General features: G+C 43.0%; 1 protein-coding gene across 1 annotated transcript in view; it reads left to right on the top strand.

The window, feature by feature from the left end:
• ABCB11 (ATP binding cassette subfamily B member 11) overlaps nt 1-15,854 on the top strand; it is a 54,654-nt gene extending 38,800 nt beyond the window's left edge. The window contains exons 21-29 of the mRNA XM_082237114.1: nt 1,365-1,469; nt 1,575-1,736; nt 3,193-3,396; nt 5,246-5,487; nt 5,791-5,947; nt 10,064-10,261; nt 12,163-12,369; nt 12,849-12,995; nt 14,298-15,854. Of these exons, the coding sequence (XP_082093240.1) occupies nt 1,365-1,469; nt 1,575-1,736; nt 3,193-3,396; nt 5,246-5,487; nt 5,791-5,947; nt 10,064-10,261; nt 12,163-12,369; nt 12,849-12,995; nt 14,298-14,498 (1,623 nt within the window). The 3' untranslated portion in view covers nt 14,499-15,854. The remainder of the gene's footprint in view (nt 1-1,364; nt 1,470-1,574; nt 1,737-3,192; nt 3,397-5,245; nt 5,488-5,790; nt 5,948-10,063; nt 10,262-12,162; nt 12,370-12,848; nt 12,996-14,297) is intronic.
• The last annotated feature ends 1,384 nt before the right edge of the window (nt 15,855-17,238 follow it).

Below are 17,238 nucleotides of genomic sequence, written 5' to 3'. Positions count from 1 at the left end.
GAGGTTTTTCCCCCCACGTCAGTGATTTGTTTGTACTTCAGTTGGGTCCAAGTTCTCTAGTTTCTTGGTGCAGACTAATCCTTTGTTTTTGAAACCCAGGTATTAAACATAGTGCCATCAGTTATGAATAGCACACACACCATTTAAATGGGATACTTCCCTGCAGCAACTACTGAAACACAGTTTAATTTGCTGGCCTGATATTCTCAACACCTCCTTTTTCTTAATGGTTTTAATAGTGTTTTATTATAATTATGCTATTTATCGCCTCGAACTACATAAAGAAAAGTAGGGTAATTATTCTATATGAAACAAATACATTTCATTTTTTAAAAATAAATTTTATGAAAGCGTATAGAGAAAAATACAAAATTTGATACATTTCCCCATTTTTTCACCAAGCCAAGACTTTTATAGAGATACAATAAAAACACAGAAATTGGGGGGAGGGTAGAGAAATGGAGAAGGAAAAAGAAAGAAAAAACAGAAAAGAGGTTAAGAGAGATAGAAAAATAATATTCACTTTGTCTGATCCACTATAGTAGAACCAAATATATTTCAGATTAGAGAGAATGGCTTCTCCTCCTGACAGATTTGAGGCCTGGCACCACTTTATTTTTTTAGTACCAAGCTGTACTTAGGTAGAGGAAAAGTCCCTTATAAAAAAATCTATAGCCTATTGATTACATTTGGGGAAATTCAATAGTTGTTGTTGTTTAGTCGTTTAGTCGAGTCCGACTCTTCGTGACCCCATGGACCAGAGCACGCCAGGCCCTCCTGTCTTCCACTGCCTCCCGCAGTTTGGTCAAACTCATGCTGGTAGCTTCGAGAACACCATCCAACCATCTCATTCTCTGTCGTCCCCTTCTCCTTGTGCCCTCCATCTTTCCCAACATCAGGGTCTTTTCAAGGGAGTCTTCTCTTCTCATGAGGTGGTCAAAGTATTGGAGCCTCAGCTTCAGGATCTATCCTTCCAGTGCTGTACTAGGCAAAATTTGCTGGCAGCACTCCACTGAGTTCTCACACAAACAATACTCAAGGCAACTGTAAAACCAAAATGTGCTAAATCAGAGGTACCCAATACAGTGACCCCCTACAATTTACAACAGCCATGGCCACTGGCCATGCAGGCTGTCAGTTGGAGTCCAATAACATCTGCAGACTACCCATGGGCTAGATTGCATGATCCTATGATTTCCAATATCATTGCAATCATGTGACATGAATTCTGAAGTAGAGACTCTCAATTCACTGCTTAGAGATGATTATAATGAAGCCGTGTATAAATTGCCTAAATAGATAATAAAATTATACTGTTTTAGTTGGCACTTAATATTATGGCCCTTTCTTTTCTTTCCCAAAAGACCTTTTCTATCCTGGATGAAGAAGAACAAAGATTGCAGATCAACGGCATCTGCCTGCTCTTTGTATTGGTTGGAGTTATATCATTTTTTACACAGTTTTTACAGGTAAATGACCATTAAGATTGGCTGTTCCGTTTCTTTTCTTTACTCGTTTTTAGGTGCCTTGTGGCTGGCATGTCTAGACTTACACATTCTTTAAATGCATTTCAGGGATATACATTTGCAAAATCTGGTGAGCTTCTTACAAGACGGCTAAGGAAGGTTGGCTTCGAGGCCATGCTTGGTGAAGAAATTGGTTGGTTTGATGACCACAGGAACAGCCCGGGGGCTTTGACCACAAGACTAGCAACTGATGCCTCTCAGGTTCAAGGGGTAAGAGATTTTATATAAAAGTAGCTAACACAATTCAGATATTGCCACATCAGCTGGGCATCCACTCAATCAAATTGAGACAAGATAATTATTGCCATGGGTTTATTGGATAAACATGCCTCTGAAAATCCATAGAAATGAAAGCTGCTGGTAAGGTGATTTGAAGAAAAAATGGCTATTTCGCATCTTGATATTTTATTTTATTTTACACTGGAGCATCTTTTAGCATTCAACGTTCAGCCAAAAGTATATGACCTAGTTCTCACTGAAATGATAAAGCTGTGTCTCAGTTGTACCATTTCGTTCCCAAGTGTGGGCTTACATGAAGGAATGATTCTTCACAGATTAAATTCAAAGATTCCTACTCAAAAAACCAAGCACATCAGGGAACAGCCTCGGACTCTTCCCCTTAATGTTCAATTTCCCATGTACAGAGGCAATGGGGGTGTATAGCTGTTCCCTCATTTGAGCCCCCACCTGCAGTCTGAAGTGGTTGAGATACAGGCCTAAACGAGAGGGGCAGACAGCATAAATGGGAATTCCTTTCAAATCCATAATTCACACTTTGGACCCAACTTATCTTCCCATATGCCACTTCTTGGAAGGTTGCTACAAACTGGGGGAAATGAACAAAGCCCATTGCAGCCATGAGGGCGGCTTAGCCATTGCAGACCCTCTCCATGAGTGTGTTGCTGATGGGCCTGTTTTCACAATTAGGAGCGCCAGAGGTTTTTCAGTAACATAGGCAGGAAAAAGAGGTGCTTTGGCAACACATCCTTGCTCAGTCTCCTTGTTCCTGAAGGTGGGTCTAGAACACTTCAGGGAAATAGATTTCGGATAAAATTTTCTGGAGAAACTTTGTAATGGAAAGAGCTGTTTGGCAGTGGGACAGACTGCTTCAGACTGCCTTCACTGGAGGTGTTTCAACATCCTGGTTACAGGAAACCAGGCAGAGGGCCTTCTCGGTAGTGGCACCCGCCCTGTGGAATGCCCTCCCATCAGATGTCAAGGAAATAAACAACTACCAGACTTTTAGAAGACATCTGAAGGCAGCCCTGTTTAGGGAAGCTTTTAATGTTTAATAGGTTATTGTATTTTAATATTCTGTTGGAAGCTGCCCAGAGTGGCTGGGGAAACCCAGCCAGATGGGCGGGGTATAAATAATAAATTATTATTATTATTATTATTATTATTATTATTATTATTATTATTATTATCTGAATGGCTATCTATCAGAGAGGCTGCACTGCAGATCCTGCACTGAGAAGGTGGCTGTGCAACTGATTATCTCCAAAATCCCTTCTAACTCTTTGCTTGGCAATAGTAGCTGGGTGTTAAACAATAGCTCTCCTTCCTTCACAGCTTTGAGGTAGCAAAAAGTGTCCCAGTGCTTAATGTGGGAGAGTGTGTTGGTGATCTTTTTCTTCTTCCTTTTTTTCCTTTTGCTTATTTTAAGGCAACCGGCAGCCAGATAGGAATGATTGTGAACTCCGTCACCAACATTGGGGTGGCCATTGTTATTGCTTTCTACTTCAGTTGGAAGCTCAGCTTGGTCATCATCTGCTTCTTGCCATTCTTGGCTTTATCTGGTGTGGTGCAGTCTCAGATGCTAACAGGGTTTGCCTCTCAGGACAAACAAGCATTGGAAGCAACTGGGAAGGTAATGTTTAAAACAACTACAAAAAAGCACATCATTTAAGATTAAATGAGATGGTGAGTAACAATGCAATCATCCAGTGTTGTCAATGATAACAGGCATTTTGGGCTTGGCATAGCCATGTAGGGTTGAAATGTCCGCCCCCCCGCCCCCCGCTACTTGTCAAGCAGTATTTTAAAGTCTCTGTTCCTTGGAAGCCTGATTTTTCTTCTCAGAAGGGCAGTGTGACTTCAGAGGGTAAATAAAGTCTTTAGCTTCTGGTTGCAATTGGTTGGATAGAGTTGAAAGATGCACTTGGCATTGCATATATGGGCATCCAAATCACAAAGGGGGAGTGCTTTAAGTGGGCCTTGACATGTACTGGCAGCCAGTGTAACTGGTACACAATCTATCTTACATATGTCCTTAGCCTCCACAAGCAACTTCAGTTTGCACCAGCTGAGGCTTCTGAACTGTCTGCAAAAGGCAGCCCTGTGTAGAGTGTGTTACAGTAGTCTAATCCGGATGTAACCAGGACTGAATCTCCTTTCTTTCTCCAGTTAGGGATGCAGCCAGAGAATCAGCCGAAGCTGCTAAAAGTTTGATAATAGGACTGAAAGTGACAGTATAGCTACGCAGAAGAAATGGCGTAAAAGCCTACAATGAGAGAACGGTGTCTGTCCACAGCTATTACCAGCAACTTAAGAATGTGATAAAGAATAGGAGCAGAACAAGCTAAGACAAGCCATTTGTTTGTTTAGCTCTATTGTCAATGTGTACTTAAGATGCTTATGTAGACAGCATCACCCTCGCCCAGATATGAGAACCCATGCCAGGAATTTCTTCTTGCCCAATATTGGAAAAGTCACCAGTACAGTAAAAAAATAATATTAGATTAGGAAACCTGGGGTCAGGCCTTGGTCAGATTCTGAAACTAGCTGCAGTAAGAGGGCCAGAAGGCAAGAACATGGGCAAAGATATGCTAGTAGTCAGGTTCCAGTGGTAGCAGACAAGGATCAGAGAGATAGAATTCAAGGATATGATCAAAGACAGGCTGCTGGTAGAGATAGACAGGCAAGGGTTAGAGGTGGAACACAAAGTGAAAAGCAAAGTAAGTCTGTGTGGCTATTCAATGAGGTAAGTTCCTCAGACTGAGGAGATGATTTGGGTATGAGGGCCTAGAGTGTCTCCATTGGCCTGACCTTGGTAAGTTCAACTGAATCAGTTCAAAACTAGAGATTCTTAGTAAACTGGTGTGGAAACCAAACTTACACTTCAAAACTATAGATAGATACATAGACAGATGATAGATAGATAGATAGATAGATAGATAGATAGATGATAGAGATAGATGATAGATAGATAGATAGATAGATAGATAGATAGATAGGCAGGCAGGCAGGCAGGTAGGTAGGTGGGTGATAGATGAAAGATAGATAGATGATAGATAGATAGATGATAGATAGATAATAGGTAGGTAGGTAGGTAGGTAGGTAGGTGATAGATGAAAGATAGGTAGATGATAGATGATAGATGATAGATAGATAGATAGATAGATAGATAGATGATAGATAGATAGATATAGATAGATGATAGATGATAGATGATAGATAGATGATAGATAGATGATAGATAGATGATAGATAGATAGATATAGATAGATAGATAGATGATAGATAGATGATAGATAGATAGATAGATAGATAGATAGATAGATAGATAGATATAGATAGATAGATAGATAGATAGATAGATAGATAGATAGATAGATATAGATAGAGATACAGTAGCTCACCAGATGTATGGCCCATATCTCTCACACTGACATCTAATAGCTCTTTGCTACTCCTCCATTTCCTTTTCTTTTCAACAGATTTCCAATGAAGCACTTGCAAACATCAGGACTGTCGCAGGAATTGGGAAGGAGAAAAAATTTATTGAAGCATATGAGAAAGAGCTGGAAGTCCCTTACAGAGCAGCAGTCAAAAAAGCAAATGTTTATGGATTCTGCTTTGGTTTTGCACAGAGTATTCTGTTTATAGCCAATTCGGTCTCCTATCGGTATGGAGGATTTTTGGTTGACAAGGAAGGACTTCACTACAGCTATGTCTTTAGGTAAAGGAACAGAAACACACCCACACAAATTATCTTTCCCAAATAGAACCTGTTAGTTGACCGTGCATTCTCAACAGACACATTTGTGGGCATGATAAAACTGAATGACAACTCAGTGTTAAGAGGCAGTATATCTCTGGATATATAAGTTATTGGAGACCAACCATGGGGAGGGGGGGGAGGCTGTTGCCTTCCAGCCTTGCTTGACATAGTTGGCAGGCCACTGATGGAAACAGGATAGTAGACCTGCAGCTCTTCTTCCTAAGCGTCATGTAAGCTGACGTCTTTCCTTCCTGATTTCAGGGTGATTTCTGCTATTGTGACCAGTGGAACTGCATTAGGAAGAGCATCCTCCTATACGCCAAACTATGCCAAAGCAAAAATAGCTGCAGCTCGCTTTTTTCAGCTGGTGGATCGTGTTCCCCGAATCAGTGTTTACAGTGATGCTGGAGAAAAATGGGTAAGAGGAGAAATTCGTGCTATTAGAATCACATAATTGTAGCATCCGAAGGTCATCCAGTTCGCTCTTCTGTACTGGAGCAAAGAAGATTATAGTGTGTCAAGAACCTAAAATTAAAGCAACACAAGGTCTGCTTGTACCTTGAGGGCACAGAGTGTGTTTGATTAAAGAAAACTGCATTGGCTTGAACAAATAATACGTGCCCAGGGTAAGGCAATTTGGGGTCAGTTGTAGTTTGAATAAAGTTAGTGCACATACCCCAGGCACCATGAATGTGGCCCGACTTTTCATTGTACTCTCAGCTTTAGAAGAAGGAATTCTTTAAATGATGATTTCTGGTAACTCATCTGATAAATTTCTCCTCGTCTCAAGATTTATATGCTCTTTGTCTCCAGATTGTCCCTCCAGTCTTAGCCCCTTGTTAAGTCCTCCCAACATACAGTGGTACCTTGGGTTACATACGCTTCAGGTTACAGACTCTGCTAACCCAGAAATAGTGCTTCAGGTTAAGAACTTTGCTTCAGGATGAGAACAGAAATTGTGCTCCGGCGGCGCAGCAGCAGCAGGAGGCCCTATTAGCTAAAGTGGTACTTCAGGTTAAGAACAGTTTCAGGTTAAGTACGGACCTCCGGAACGAATTAAGTACTTAACCCGAGGTACCACTGTACTATTGTTCTTGCAGTCTTCTGTGAGCACTGATGTTTTGAAACTTAGACACATTTCTAAGGTCCTCAAGCCACCTTGTGAAAAATAGGTGGTGTGATTAAAACCGATTAGGAACTAAACCAACAACATAAAAAACACCAGAATTTAAAAAAAAAACAACAACAACCAGATGGTTAATATCATCAAACCTCCTGGTTTAACAGGCAGCAATTGTGGGTTTCCTTTTTCTTAGTCTGCAAAAAATGTGGTCTGTTAGGAAATCTTTCCTAGGAAGAAGGGGAAGCAGCTGTGCTTTGAGCACCCTTGTGAACCCAGTGCCAGCATAGCCATGTACCTGCTATAGCACTGGCATGGGGGGAGGGCTGAGACTCAGTGGCCGTCACAGAGCATTTGCTTCGAATGCAGACGGTTCCCAGTTCAATTCCTTCCATTTTCTGGGTATGTACCCAGTCTGGATCCCTGGAGAGTCACAGCCAGCATGCATGGACAACTCTTCAGGCCATTTAGAACTTGTGGGAAATGTTTCCACCTGAAACAAAGCCATGAACCAAGCAGCTCCACAGAATTTTACTTAGCTTCCTAGTGAAAGTTCACACCACATAATAACTCTTCAGGGGAGTAGATTATGGGCTCACCATGTTTGCCACCTGCTCACTGCAGCCATCGCACAATGACTTGAACATGTGTGAGTGAAGTATTGATTCAGCATTAAGTGGTGTCTTTCTTCAATATTAATTAAAAGTCGTATGTGAGACAAAATGTTGCAAAATGTGGAGTTCAGAATACTCTATTCCATTGCTCTTCCACCTGCTTTTCTGTCATTCCCGCCCAACCAAATCAGTCAATCAGCATTTTGTGGCTGCTGCATGTGCTCAGCCTTCTTGGGGCTATTTTTGCAGCCCCCTCCCACCCTTTTGGGGTTTTCCCCCTAAAGGTTTTTGCACTTGTGCAAACCTTAGGGCTCCCCAGAACCTACTAACACCTCCCTCTTATGTGTGTTTTTGTGTGTGATGCCATTCTAACAGCATAAGGCCTGGCTCCCACTTCCTTCCTCCCTTGGCACAAGTGGAGCAACAAGCCATGGTCCTTAGCTTAGCATACGCAAACCAGGCTTGGGGATGTGTCAAGTCACACATGCCAAAGCATGGTCTGAAGCCAAGGCTCGTTCTTGGCTTCCTGATCATGTCTTGTTTGAGAGAAAACAAACCACAGTGCCTGGACCCAGACATCAACTCTAAGCCAAGGATTCTGGCTTGTTGCTGCCACAAGAGCTAAGGGAGGAATGAAGTGTGAGATGTCTGCTCGTACATGGTAAGCAATGATGTGCAAAGCAGCCCACAGTTGGTCACTTTGATTCCACAAAAGAAAAGTGGAAGGTCTCAAAATAGTCACACACACACACACACAGAGAGAGAGAGAGAGAGAGAGAAAAGAAGAAGAAGAAGAAGAAGAAGAAGAAGAAGAAGAAGAAGAAGAAGAAGAATAGTAGTAGTAGTAGTAGTAGTAGTAGTAGTAGTAGTAGTAGTAGTAGTTTGGATTTGATATCCTGCTTTATCACTACCCGAAGGAGTCTCAAAGCAGCTAACATTCTCCTTTTCCTTCCTCCCCCACAACAAACACTCTGTGAGGTGAGTGGGGCTGAGAGACTTCAAAGAAGTGTGACTAGCCCAAGGTCACCCAGCAGCTGCATGTGGAGGAGCGGAGACACGAACCCGGTTACCCAGATTACGAGTCTTCTGCTCTTAACCACTACACCACACCAGTGAGAGAGAGAGAGAATGTGTGTGAATACAATATTTCTTGATGAAGGCAGTTTTATCAGTTGAAGAGCCTGGTATTGCCTGGTAACAGCAAACATTTTATTTTGCCCTTCAGAACTCTGTACAAGCCACAGACTGTAACACTGGGTATGTAATGGACACCTGCACGTCAGTGAATTTACTGCACCTCACTTTGTCATGGTGCAAATATGAGGAACTTAGGCAATACTTGCAGAGAAAGGTGTATTAGGAATCCTGCGCCACTTCCTTTGGCTATTGAAAGTTGGCTATTATTTAACAAATGAGGCACAAATGACTCACTAAAAAAATGCACAAAGCAGTTCATCTAGATTAATGAATTTGTAAACTGGCGGCTGTTAGAATGGTTTCACAATGTGTACAGAACGGAAACCTCAGCGATATAGCTCACCCCACAGAATGAACAATAGGAGAGAGTGGACTTGTCTTATGTTAGGCCATACAGTACAAGGAAGCTTCCCTTGATACACCAGCCTCTGTTGCTTCATTGGTTCTTCTTTTTGGTTCAGCATCTTCAGGAACCGGACGGTGCTGCTTCAGAATTATTTCAGCCATCATACACATAAAAGTAATGTGAAAACCACTTCCCTTCCTATTGCGCTAGGGGCATTACGCTAGGTTCATTCTGAGGAGTGTCCGACTCTGAAATGACATGGAATATATTTTTAAAAGTAGTGGTATTTGTGGGGGCAAGTCCCAGGCAGCAGTCCTATGCACACTTAGATGAGTAAGCCCCATTTGAACAAAGCGGGTGCTATTCAGTGTTAGTCAGAGCAGATGCGCTGAAATCAAAGGGATTAAATGACTTACGTAAGTCTGTTGCCAGTTGATCAATCAGTGCAGTTATTCAACTCAATCTCACAGGTTCAGTGTGTCTCCAGATTAATAATTTGGGTAACAGCAAACCAAAGCTCCAGGACTCAGGATTGTTAGCAGGCTTTGCCAACCTAGCGCTCTCCAAATGATTTGGACCACAACTTCCATCAGCTCCAGCAACCTGTGCAGGTTGCACACATGCTGACTCCCACTTCCTTGTGCCTAATTTGATGGGAAAGAGACTTAAAGGTCTTAGTTTACATGGAAAATGAGCAAATGGTTTACTTTTCTCAGTGATGCTGGTGCTGTGACATTGTCTCTTAGGTAAGAACCACAGGAAACAACAGAAGTTGGTAGAGGTCAGCTGCAATCATTGTCAACATGTCTTTTAAACCTTCCACACTGTACTGAACATGTTATATTTTTGCAGCCTGGGGCCTAGGTTTTTGTTTATTGCAGTGTCAATGTTGCAAATGTTGCAAATCTGATTGAAATATGCATGAGGTTATTTCCTTCTACCACAAAGTGGTAGATTTTTCTCCTTTTAACCAATGTCTTATATGTTCCCACACTAAGGTGCAACTGTCTCCTTACTCAGTGAGGTTTTGCAACATGCAAATTGATTTAGATTCCATCTGCTTATCATTTAAGAGCTACATGGCTAATTGGTTTTAAAAGTGTAATTGATCGTGACAGTTATAGGAATAGTGGTAATAGTAATCATTACTTCCATAAGAGTCATTTGTGAATTCAGTTCAACCACACGTAGAACATTCTCTCTCTCTCTCTCCCTCTCTCTCTCTCTCTCTCTCTCTCTCTCCCTTTGTATAATCAGGATAACTTTCGTGGAAGCATTGAATTCTTGAACTGCAAGTTCACATATCCCTCTCGTCCCAACGTCCAAGTGCTAAATGGTCTTTCGGTGTCTGTGAAATCTGGACAGACCCTTGCCTTTGTTGGAAGTAGTGGATGTGGCAAAAGTACCAGTGTCCAACTTCTGGAACGTTTTTATGACCCTGAGGAAGGAAGAGTGGTATGTAGCCTTCTCTGCTTTCATACATAGTAAAAGAGCGCCGAAGAGTTGTTATAAAGCAAACCCACAGTTCTCCCATCACGACCCCCTGAACCCAGCAGTTGGAGGATGCAGAAGCAGCCAGTTCTGGTTTCAGTGCATGAAGTGGTTGGATGAGAACTCCTAGGGGAACCTCCATCAGTGCTTATGGGGCCAGAGCCTGGACTCTGGTGGACATTTCTCCCTAAGGGAGCAGGTGCATCTCACTGCAAATCACCCAGCTTGCAGTGCAAGGAATACATCAGGTGGGAGGTCATGGAATAAAAGAGGAGTGCCTGTCTTCAAGCCAGAGCATTGGCCCTTTCTGGGGGTTAGAGCCAGGAGGATGCAATCTGGAAACAGAAGCATAAAAGGCTTCACTCAGTCTGCTTCCAACATCTGTTGGTGCAAACTGCTCACTCAGTGCTGTCTGTGGTCTGGTAGCTTTCGAACAGGCTTGACACTTTCCCCATGGGTTCCAGACCAAAATTGCATATACGTCTATAAAATATGTGCATAAAACTTGTGTATAAAATGTGTTATGATTGCATTCAGAAATGTGTATATTAAGAGAAATGCACACTAAAATGCCGGCAACCTCAAAAATATGATAAGATTAAGATTGTCAGAGTGCAATATAAAATTGAGAAATGTGAGTAGAAGTGATAATACGGAAAATTGTCAGACATGCTGAGGGAAGTCTAAAAGATGTAGATGATAGAAGCGGGTGTTAAATTTTGGTGGAATGTATATTGAAAATTTAATAAAAATTATATGAAAAAAATAAAAATAAAATGCTGGCAACCTCTGCCTGACGTGGGTGCCTCGCTCTACTTAATGCATAGGCTGGCTCTGCTTCTGATAAATGAAATTACACAGACATCCCTTTTTTTAAAAAAAGTAAAGAGAGGCTATGAATGTGTAAAACGTAAATTTACGTGAAACCTGTACATCTATTAGCTATGACAAACAGACATTTTTTTAACTAGGTAACCCGAGTTCCACTGAACTCATTTGTGTAACATATTTCACATGAATTTGGAGAACAATTTGCTTGGTAAATTCCATATAATAAACTTACCTTGTACCAGAATGACAGCTGATAATGAGGATGAAAGCTTGGGTGCCAAGACCCCGTGACCAAGCAGCATATAGAGTCTTTGGGTTCAAAAAGGCCACAACTTTATTGGTTACATATGTGAGGTTTTGGCATAGGCATTGGGTGAAGTTGTTTATTTAACTCCAGTCCATCTGCTGGGAGTGTATCTAAGGGTAAACTACACCACGGGGTGGGGGTGGAGGTCCTATGGCCTACATCAAATAAGGGTATCCCCCCCCCAAAGGGTCACCACTGGAGAAGTTCTATGGCTCTAGCCCCCATCTGGGTGTCGGATAGAAGCAACCCCTCAGTGGTCACCAGCTGGTTGGTCCCGCCCCCTGGGGAATCCCCATATCCAGCCTGCCTACCATTGGGCAATCCCCAGGCAGGCCTGCAGTCCTCCCAAACTGGCCTCCAGATGGCTGGCATGGGGCCGTCTCCAGGCTGCAGTGCCGCCTGACCATTTAAAGTAAGTGGACTTATTTGCATGAAATCTACCAAACAAGTGGTTCATCTAAATGCATTCAAAATAAGTTGCCCAACTGAATTCAGGCACTCTTTTATAAGGCTAGTTCTAAACAGCATTGGAATGAAGAGGTATTTCAAATATAATTTTACTTAAAGGGGTTTAAGCATTCAGCATAGATTCATGTGAAAATTATTTAAAGTTTAGTAAGTTCAGTGTAAGCTTAAGTTAAAATTTAAAGCAACTGAGGTTCCCTTACGACGGCGCCAATAGTCCATAAATAAATATTTTGTCTTTTCTGGTTTTTTTCCTGTGCAGTTGATAGATGGACATGACAGCAAGAAAGTAAATGTCCGCTTTCTGAGATCTAAAATTGGGATAGTGTCCCAGGAACCTGTGCTGTTTGGCTGTAGCATTGCTGACAATATAAAATACGGTGATAACACCAGAGAGATTTCTATGGAAGAAGTGATAGCAGCAGCTAAGAAGGCCCAGCTGCATGACTTCGTCATATCGCTTCCTGACGTAAGCATCTTTTTCTTCACTAGTGTTCAGTGTTGTGAAAGGGAACGGTGGCTAAATAAGGAATCCATGGTGTGTGAGTCACAGAATCTCAGCCATTTTCCTAGATGCAGCTATGCACATGCTATAATATGCTCCTGAACAGCAGCTCACTTTTGGACAGCCAGTGTGGTGTAGCAGCTAGAGTTGCTGGACTAAAAGCAAGGAAACCGAGGTTCAAATCCCTTCTCATCCATAAAATTCACTGGCTGACCTTGGTCCAGTCGCCATCTCTCAGTTACTTCACAGGATTACTCCCTGCCCTGAGAAAGTTTCCATATCCCAAGGGTAGTTCATATCACCAATAAAACACGAACAAGAGTTGTTTCATGCCACATTGCCTCCACAAGCAGCACCATTATTTTCTTCCAGTACTGCAGCACTGTGCATATTTCTGATGGTAAAAGGAGTTGCTTAAAATTCAGCCAATGTATGTTTTCCAGCAATACAAAACGAATGTTGGCTCTCAGGGATCGCTGCTCTCTCGTGGGCAAAAGCAGCGCATCGCTATCGCTCGAGCCATCATCCGAGATCCCAAGATCTTGCTACTGGATGAAGCAACATCTGCTCTGGATACTGAAAGTGAACAGGTAAAGAGGAGGGAGAGTAAACCACGTGGACTAAAAAACAACAACGTAGAGCAAGTAGGGCAATTCATACTTGCATATTAACCTTTTGATGACAAGTAAGTCATCCTCACAGATGAAACTTTGCTAGCAGAGCTTTCTTACCAACCTTCTTCACTGTAAATTTAGGCTTTGCTCCTTGGTTGTTGGGGCAAAGCTATTTCACCATGACTGAATCCAATACCGTATCTTAAGGCCAGCTGTGAAGGAATGGTTCTGTAGCATCAATCATGCCTCAAAGATAACAAATGAATAGGATGAAAAAGAGCTGCTCTCTCAATTGTGAATCACTGGGTGTAGAAATATTTCTTTGGTTCTTTCCTCTCCCATACATTCATGTGATGATCATGCGATGACTTTCTTAATAATTAGACTGAATGCTTGCGTGTAAAGGTAAAAAAGGACCCCTGGACTGTTAAGTCCAGTCAAAGGTGACTATGGGGTGTGGCGCTAATATCCGCTTTCAGGCCGAGGGAGCTGGTGTTTATCCGCAAACAGCTTTTCCGGGTCATGTGGCCAGCATGACTAAACCGCTTCTGGTGCACAGGACACCATGACGAGTGCCAGAGTACACGGAAATGCTGTTTGCCTTCCCACCACAGTGGTACCTATTTATCTACTTGTGCTGGTATGCTTTTGAACTGCTAGGTTGGCAGGAGCTGGGACAGAGCAATGGGAGCTCACCCCACCGTGCAGATTCAAACCTTATGATCAGCAAGCCCAAAAGGCTCAGTGGATTAGAGCACAGCGCCACTTCAGGGGAGAAAGGACTTATTTGGTTACATATATATATATTAATTACAGTGGTGCCTCGCAAGATGAAATTAATCCGTTCCGCGAGTCTCTTCGTCTAGCGGTTTGTCTTGCGAAGCAACCCTATTAGCGGCTTAGCGGATTAGCGCTATTAGCGGTTTAGCGGCTATTAAAGGCTTAGCGGCTATTAAAGGCTTAGCGGATTAGCGACTAAAAGGCTATTAAAGGCTTAGCGGCTTAGAAAAAGGGGGGGAGCGGAAAAAAATCGGAACACTTGCAAGACGTTTTCGTCTTGCAAAGCAAGCCCATAGGGAAAATCATCTTGCGAAGCAGCTCAAAAACGGAAAACCCTTTCGTCTAGCGGGTTTTCCGTCTTGCGAGGCATTCGTCTTGCGGGGCACCACTGTATGTGAATGACCAGATTAGAATGCAATTGCCAGGAGCAGCATTGAGATACTCTGCGGAAAGTTGCCTTTACTACTTTTACTTTGTCACTTTCTCCTTTGTCTTCAGACTGTGCAGGCTGCACTGGATAAAGCTAGAGAAGGCCGAACGTGCATCGTCATAGCTCACCGCCTTTCTACCATTCAGCATTCTGATATCATAGCTGTCATGTCGCAAGGAGCGATCGTTGAAAAGGGCACTCATGAAGAACTGATGGCCCAGCAAGGGGCATACTACAAACTGGTTACCACTGGGGCACCTATCAGCTGAGCTTTCACACTTACTCCATGACACAATCAATGTAATTTACTTAGGGATGTGATAAGACCAAGGATGAACATGTCAATAATCTTTATGTTACACATTCACACTGCTATTGCAAATGTGCAGGAGAAAGCGCACCACCCCCCGCTTTCCAGCTTGTGACATCAGTCATTAAACTTGCTGTGGGTACGAAGAAAGGCAACATCTACTCAAACAGTGATGCTGTTGGGAGAGTGCTCAAAACCTGTTTGGTTTTTTTTAATCAACTAAAGTTCTGCCGAAGTATTTATATGTCTGGATTATTAGGCCACATACCTGCAACACCAGTGAAGTCAACAACTGCAGATCTGCAGCCCCCGGTCCACATGGAAGCTTCCACTTGGCACTCTGGGCAAACAGTTGCATCCACTGGCATGACCTACTATTACTCATTTCACAGTTGTGATCATGGAAATATCTAAATGCAGGTGTCCACATATCCGTAAACACGAAGGAAGCATTGCAAGGTGGCTGTGTGTGTCCATCAAGAAAGGCTGTCTTACCCATGGCGCCCGTTCTGCACATGAGTGTACTGCATGTGCCACTGGAGGTTCAGCAAGTTATGAAATTATATTCACCACTGATCAAACAAGGGAGAAATTTCGCACAAAGCCAGTGCGGATCTATGTATGGATTTGCACGCTGATCCATATTGCAATCATTCCAGCACACTGAACTGTCTGGATGCATCTTGACATAGGGATGTACAGTTCCATTGCAAACCATTCAGTTCACATGGATATAAATGGATCAGGCAGGGCATGTGTTGCACCAGCAAGCTATAGGTCCTGTTATGGTAGCTTTCTCAAATGGAGAAAAAGTCAGCTGCAGTTTTTCCCTTGCTCGTTAAAAAGGCATCTGGAGCTGCCACAATGCCTTTCTCAAAACAAAGAACACTGAAAAAAACAGCTAGGGGGTGCAGGAGACTGTTCATACTGATGCTGCAGAAAGTGACAGAAAAATTACCATCAGTGCTGCTGAATCAGGAAAAGAAAACACAGGAAAAGGCAAATGCAGCCTCACTGCACTCGGTCCTTTGGGGGTAGGGAATGTTTGTTGTCATGTGTTTGCAGAAGTGAACAACCAATGCTAACTGAATATCTGAACTAGCTTTCCCCAGCCTCCAGCCACTGTGCTAGCTGGGGCTGATGGGAATTGTAGTCCAAAACCAGGTTGGGGAAGACTGGTAAGTAAAGAATCTACACTGTGTGGAAGTGGAGATACAGAAAGGAGAATTTGTATCACTACCTTCCTCCTCACTTTACCACTTGGCTACCCAGCTACTTGTGTACAGATATGTTTTCATTAAAGCAAGGGATGAAATTTTGGGTCTTTGCTGTCCTGTGTTTTCTGCTGACTAAATATCATTCTTTTAAAAAAGGATGGAAAGAAGTAACTGCATCCAGAACCATTAGGCTGAGTGAGGCGGGTGTCGTGAAAGGGCAGCAAATTGTGGTTTAATTTACTGTTGTTGTTATTACCTGGAATCAGATGTGCTCCTCTGCAGTGAGGCGTAGCTCAGGTTGGGTGCAGGACGAGGCCAGCCGGGAGCAGGCTGGATGCAGTACAAGGCAAAATTCAGGCTGGATGCAAGGCTCAGGCTGTGCTATAGCAAAACAGAGATCTGGTGTTGCTTCAGCAACAAACAAATTGGGCCCTATGCATCAGAAGCAGCTGAATCCCAATGGTTAGCTCTGCCTGCACTGGAAGGTTAAGGGAGTTTCTTCAGTTAAAGTGGCCCTGGTGGGAACATAAAAAGAGTCTGCTGGATCAGGTCCATGGCCCATCTAGTCCAAGATCCTGTTCTTACAGCAGCCATCCAGATACCTGTGGAAAGCCTGCAAGCAGGACCTAGGTACAATGACATCCTGCCCACCTCTGATTCCCAGGAACTGGTATTCAAAGGCAGTGGTCTCACTGGGGTTTCTGCAATGGAGTCTCCCAAGTCCAATCATTCTCAAGCTGGAGGGGAACTTCCTCCTGGCTCATCTGGTGGAAGCTGGCCCCGACTGCCTTCTCTGTTCTGGTTCAGAATCCTCAGCCTCATCCCCTGAAGAAGGGGATTCTGTCTCCAGGGCCATGATGGTACCCAGAGGTGGTTTGCATCCTCCTTGATGTCCCTGACAGCTGCGTGCTGCCAAGTCACAGCTGTCTTTGGCTGATTGAATGGGAAGAGCCAGGCCTATACATGACCATACTTTCTACCTTTTCATCTGGGCAATTCATGGGATTTATTATGGGCTTTCATCATCATAATGTGGAAAGGGAGTTCAAATTAGGCATCAAACAGTGACTTAGAAGTAAGGCAGCTCAAACTGATGAGTCCCAAACAAGGGCTATCCATCGTTATAGAGGTGTGATGTTCCAGAGTGTGTGTGTGTGGTTTTTTAAGGGTACGTGGTAACCCCAAATCTTAAATAAGATTTGTGGAAAAGGCCTTTTCATAAACGCAATCTGTTAATTTGGAAATATATATGCTGCCAAAAATCAATCTATTTAAAACTAGATTTCCCTCATGTAGCTGTTAGCAATTTACAGAGAGGAAACCGTTAACAGGAAAAGAATAACTGGGATTGTAGCTGGCTTGATATAAACGGTTTTCCCAAATCCCCTTGCTCTGTGTTGGAACTCTTCATGCATTGCAAATTAAGTTCACAAGGTGACATTCTAGTATCCTCCAGGCTTGTTAAGCATTGATGACTGTCAC

Source organism: Podarcis vaucheri, assembly GCF_965113315.1.
Source record: "Podarcis vaucheri genome assembly, chromosome: 1".
NCBI classification, from domain to species: Eukaryota; Metazoa; Chordata; class Lepidosauria; order Squamata; family Lacertidae; genus Podarcis; species Podarcis vaucheri.
Note: the sequence above shows the minus strand (reverse complement) of the source record. Positions and strands in the feature narration are given on the sequence as shown.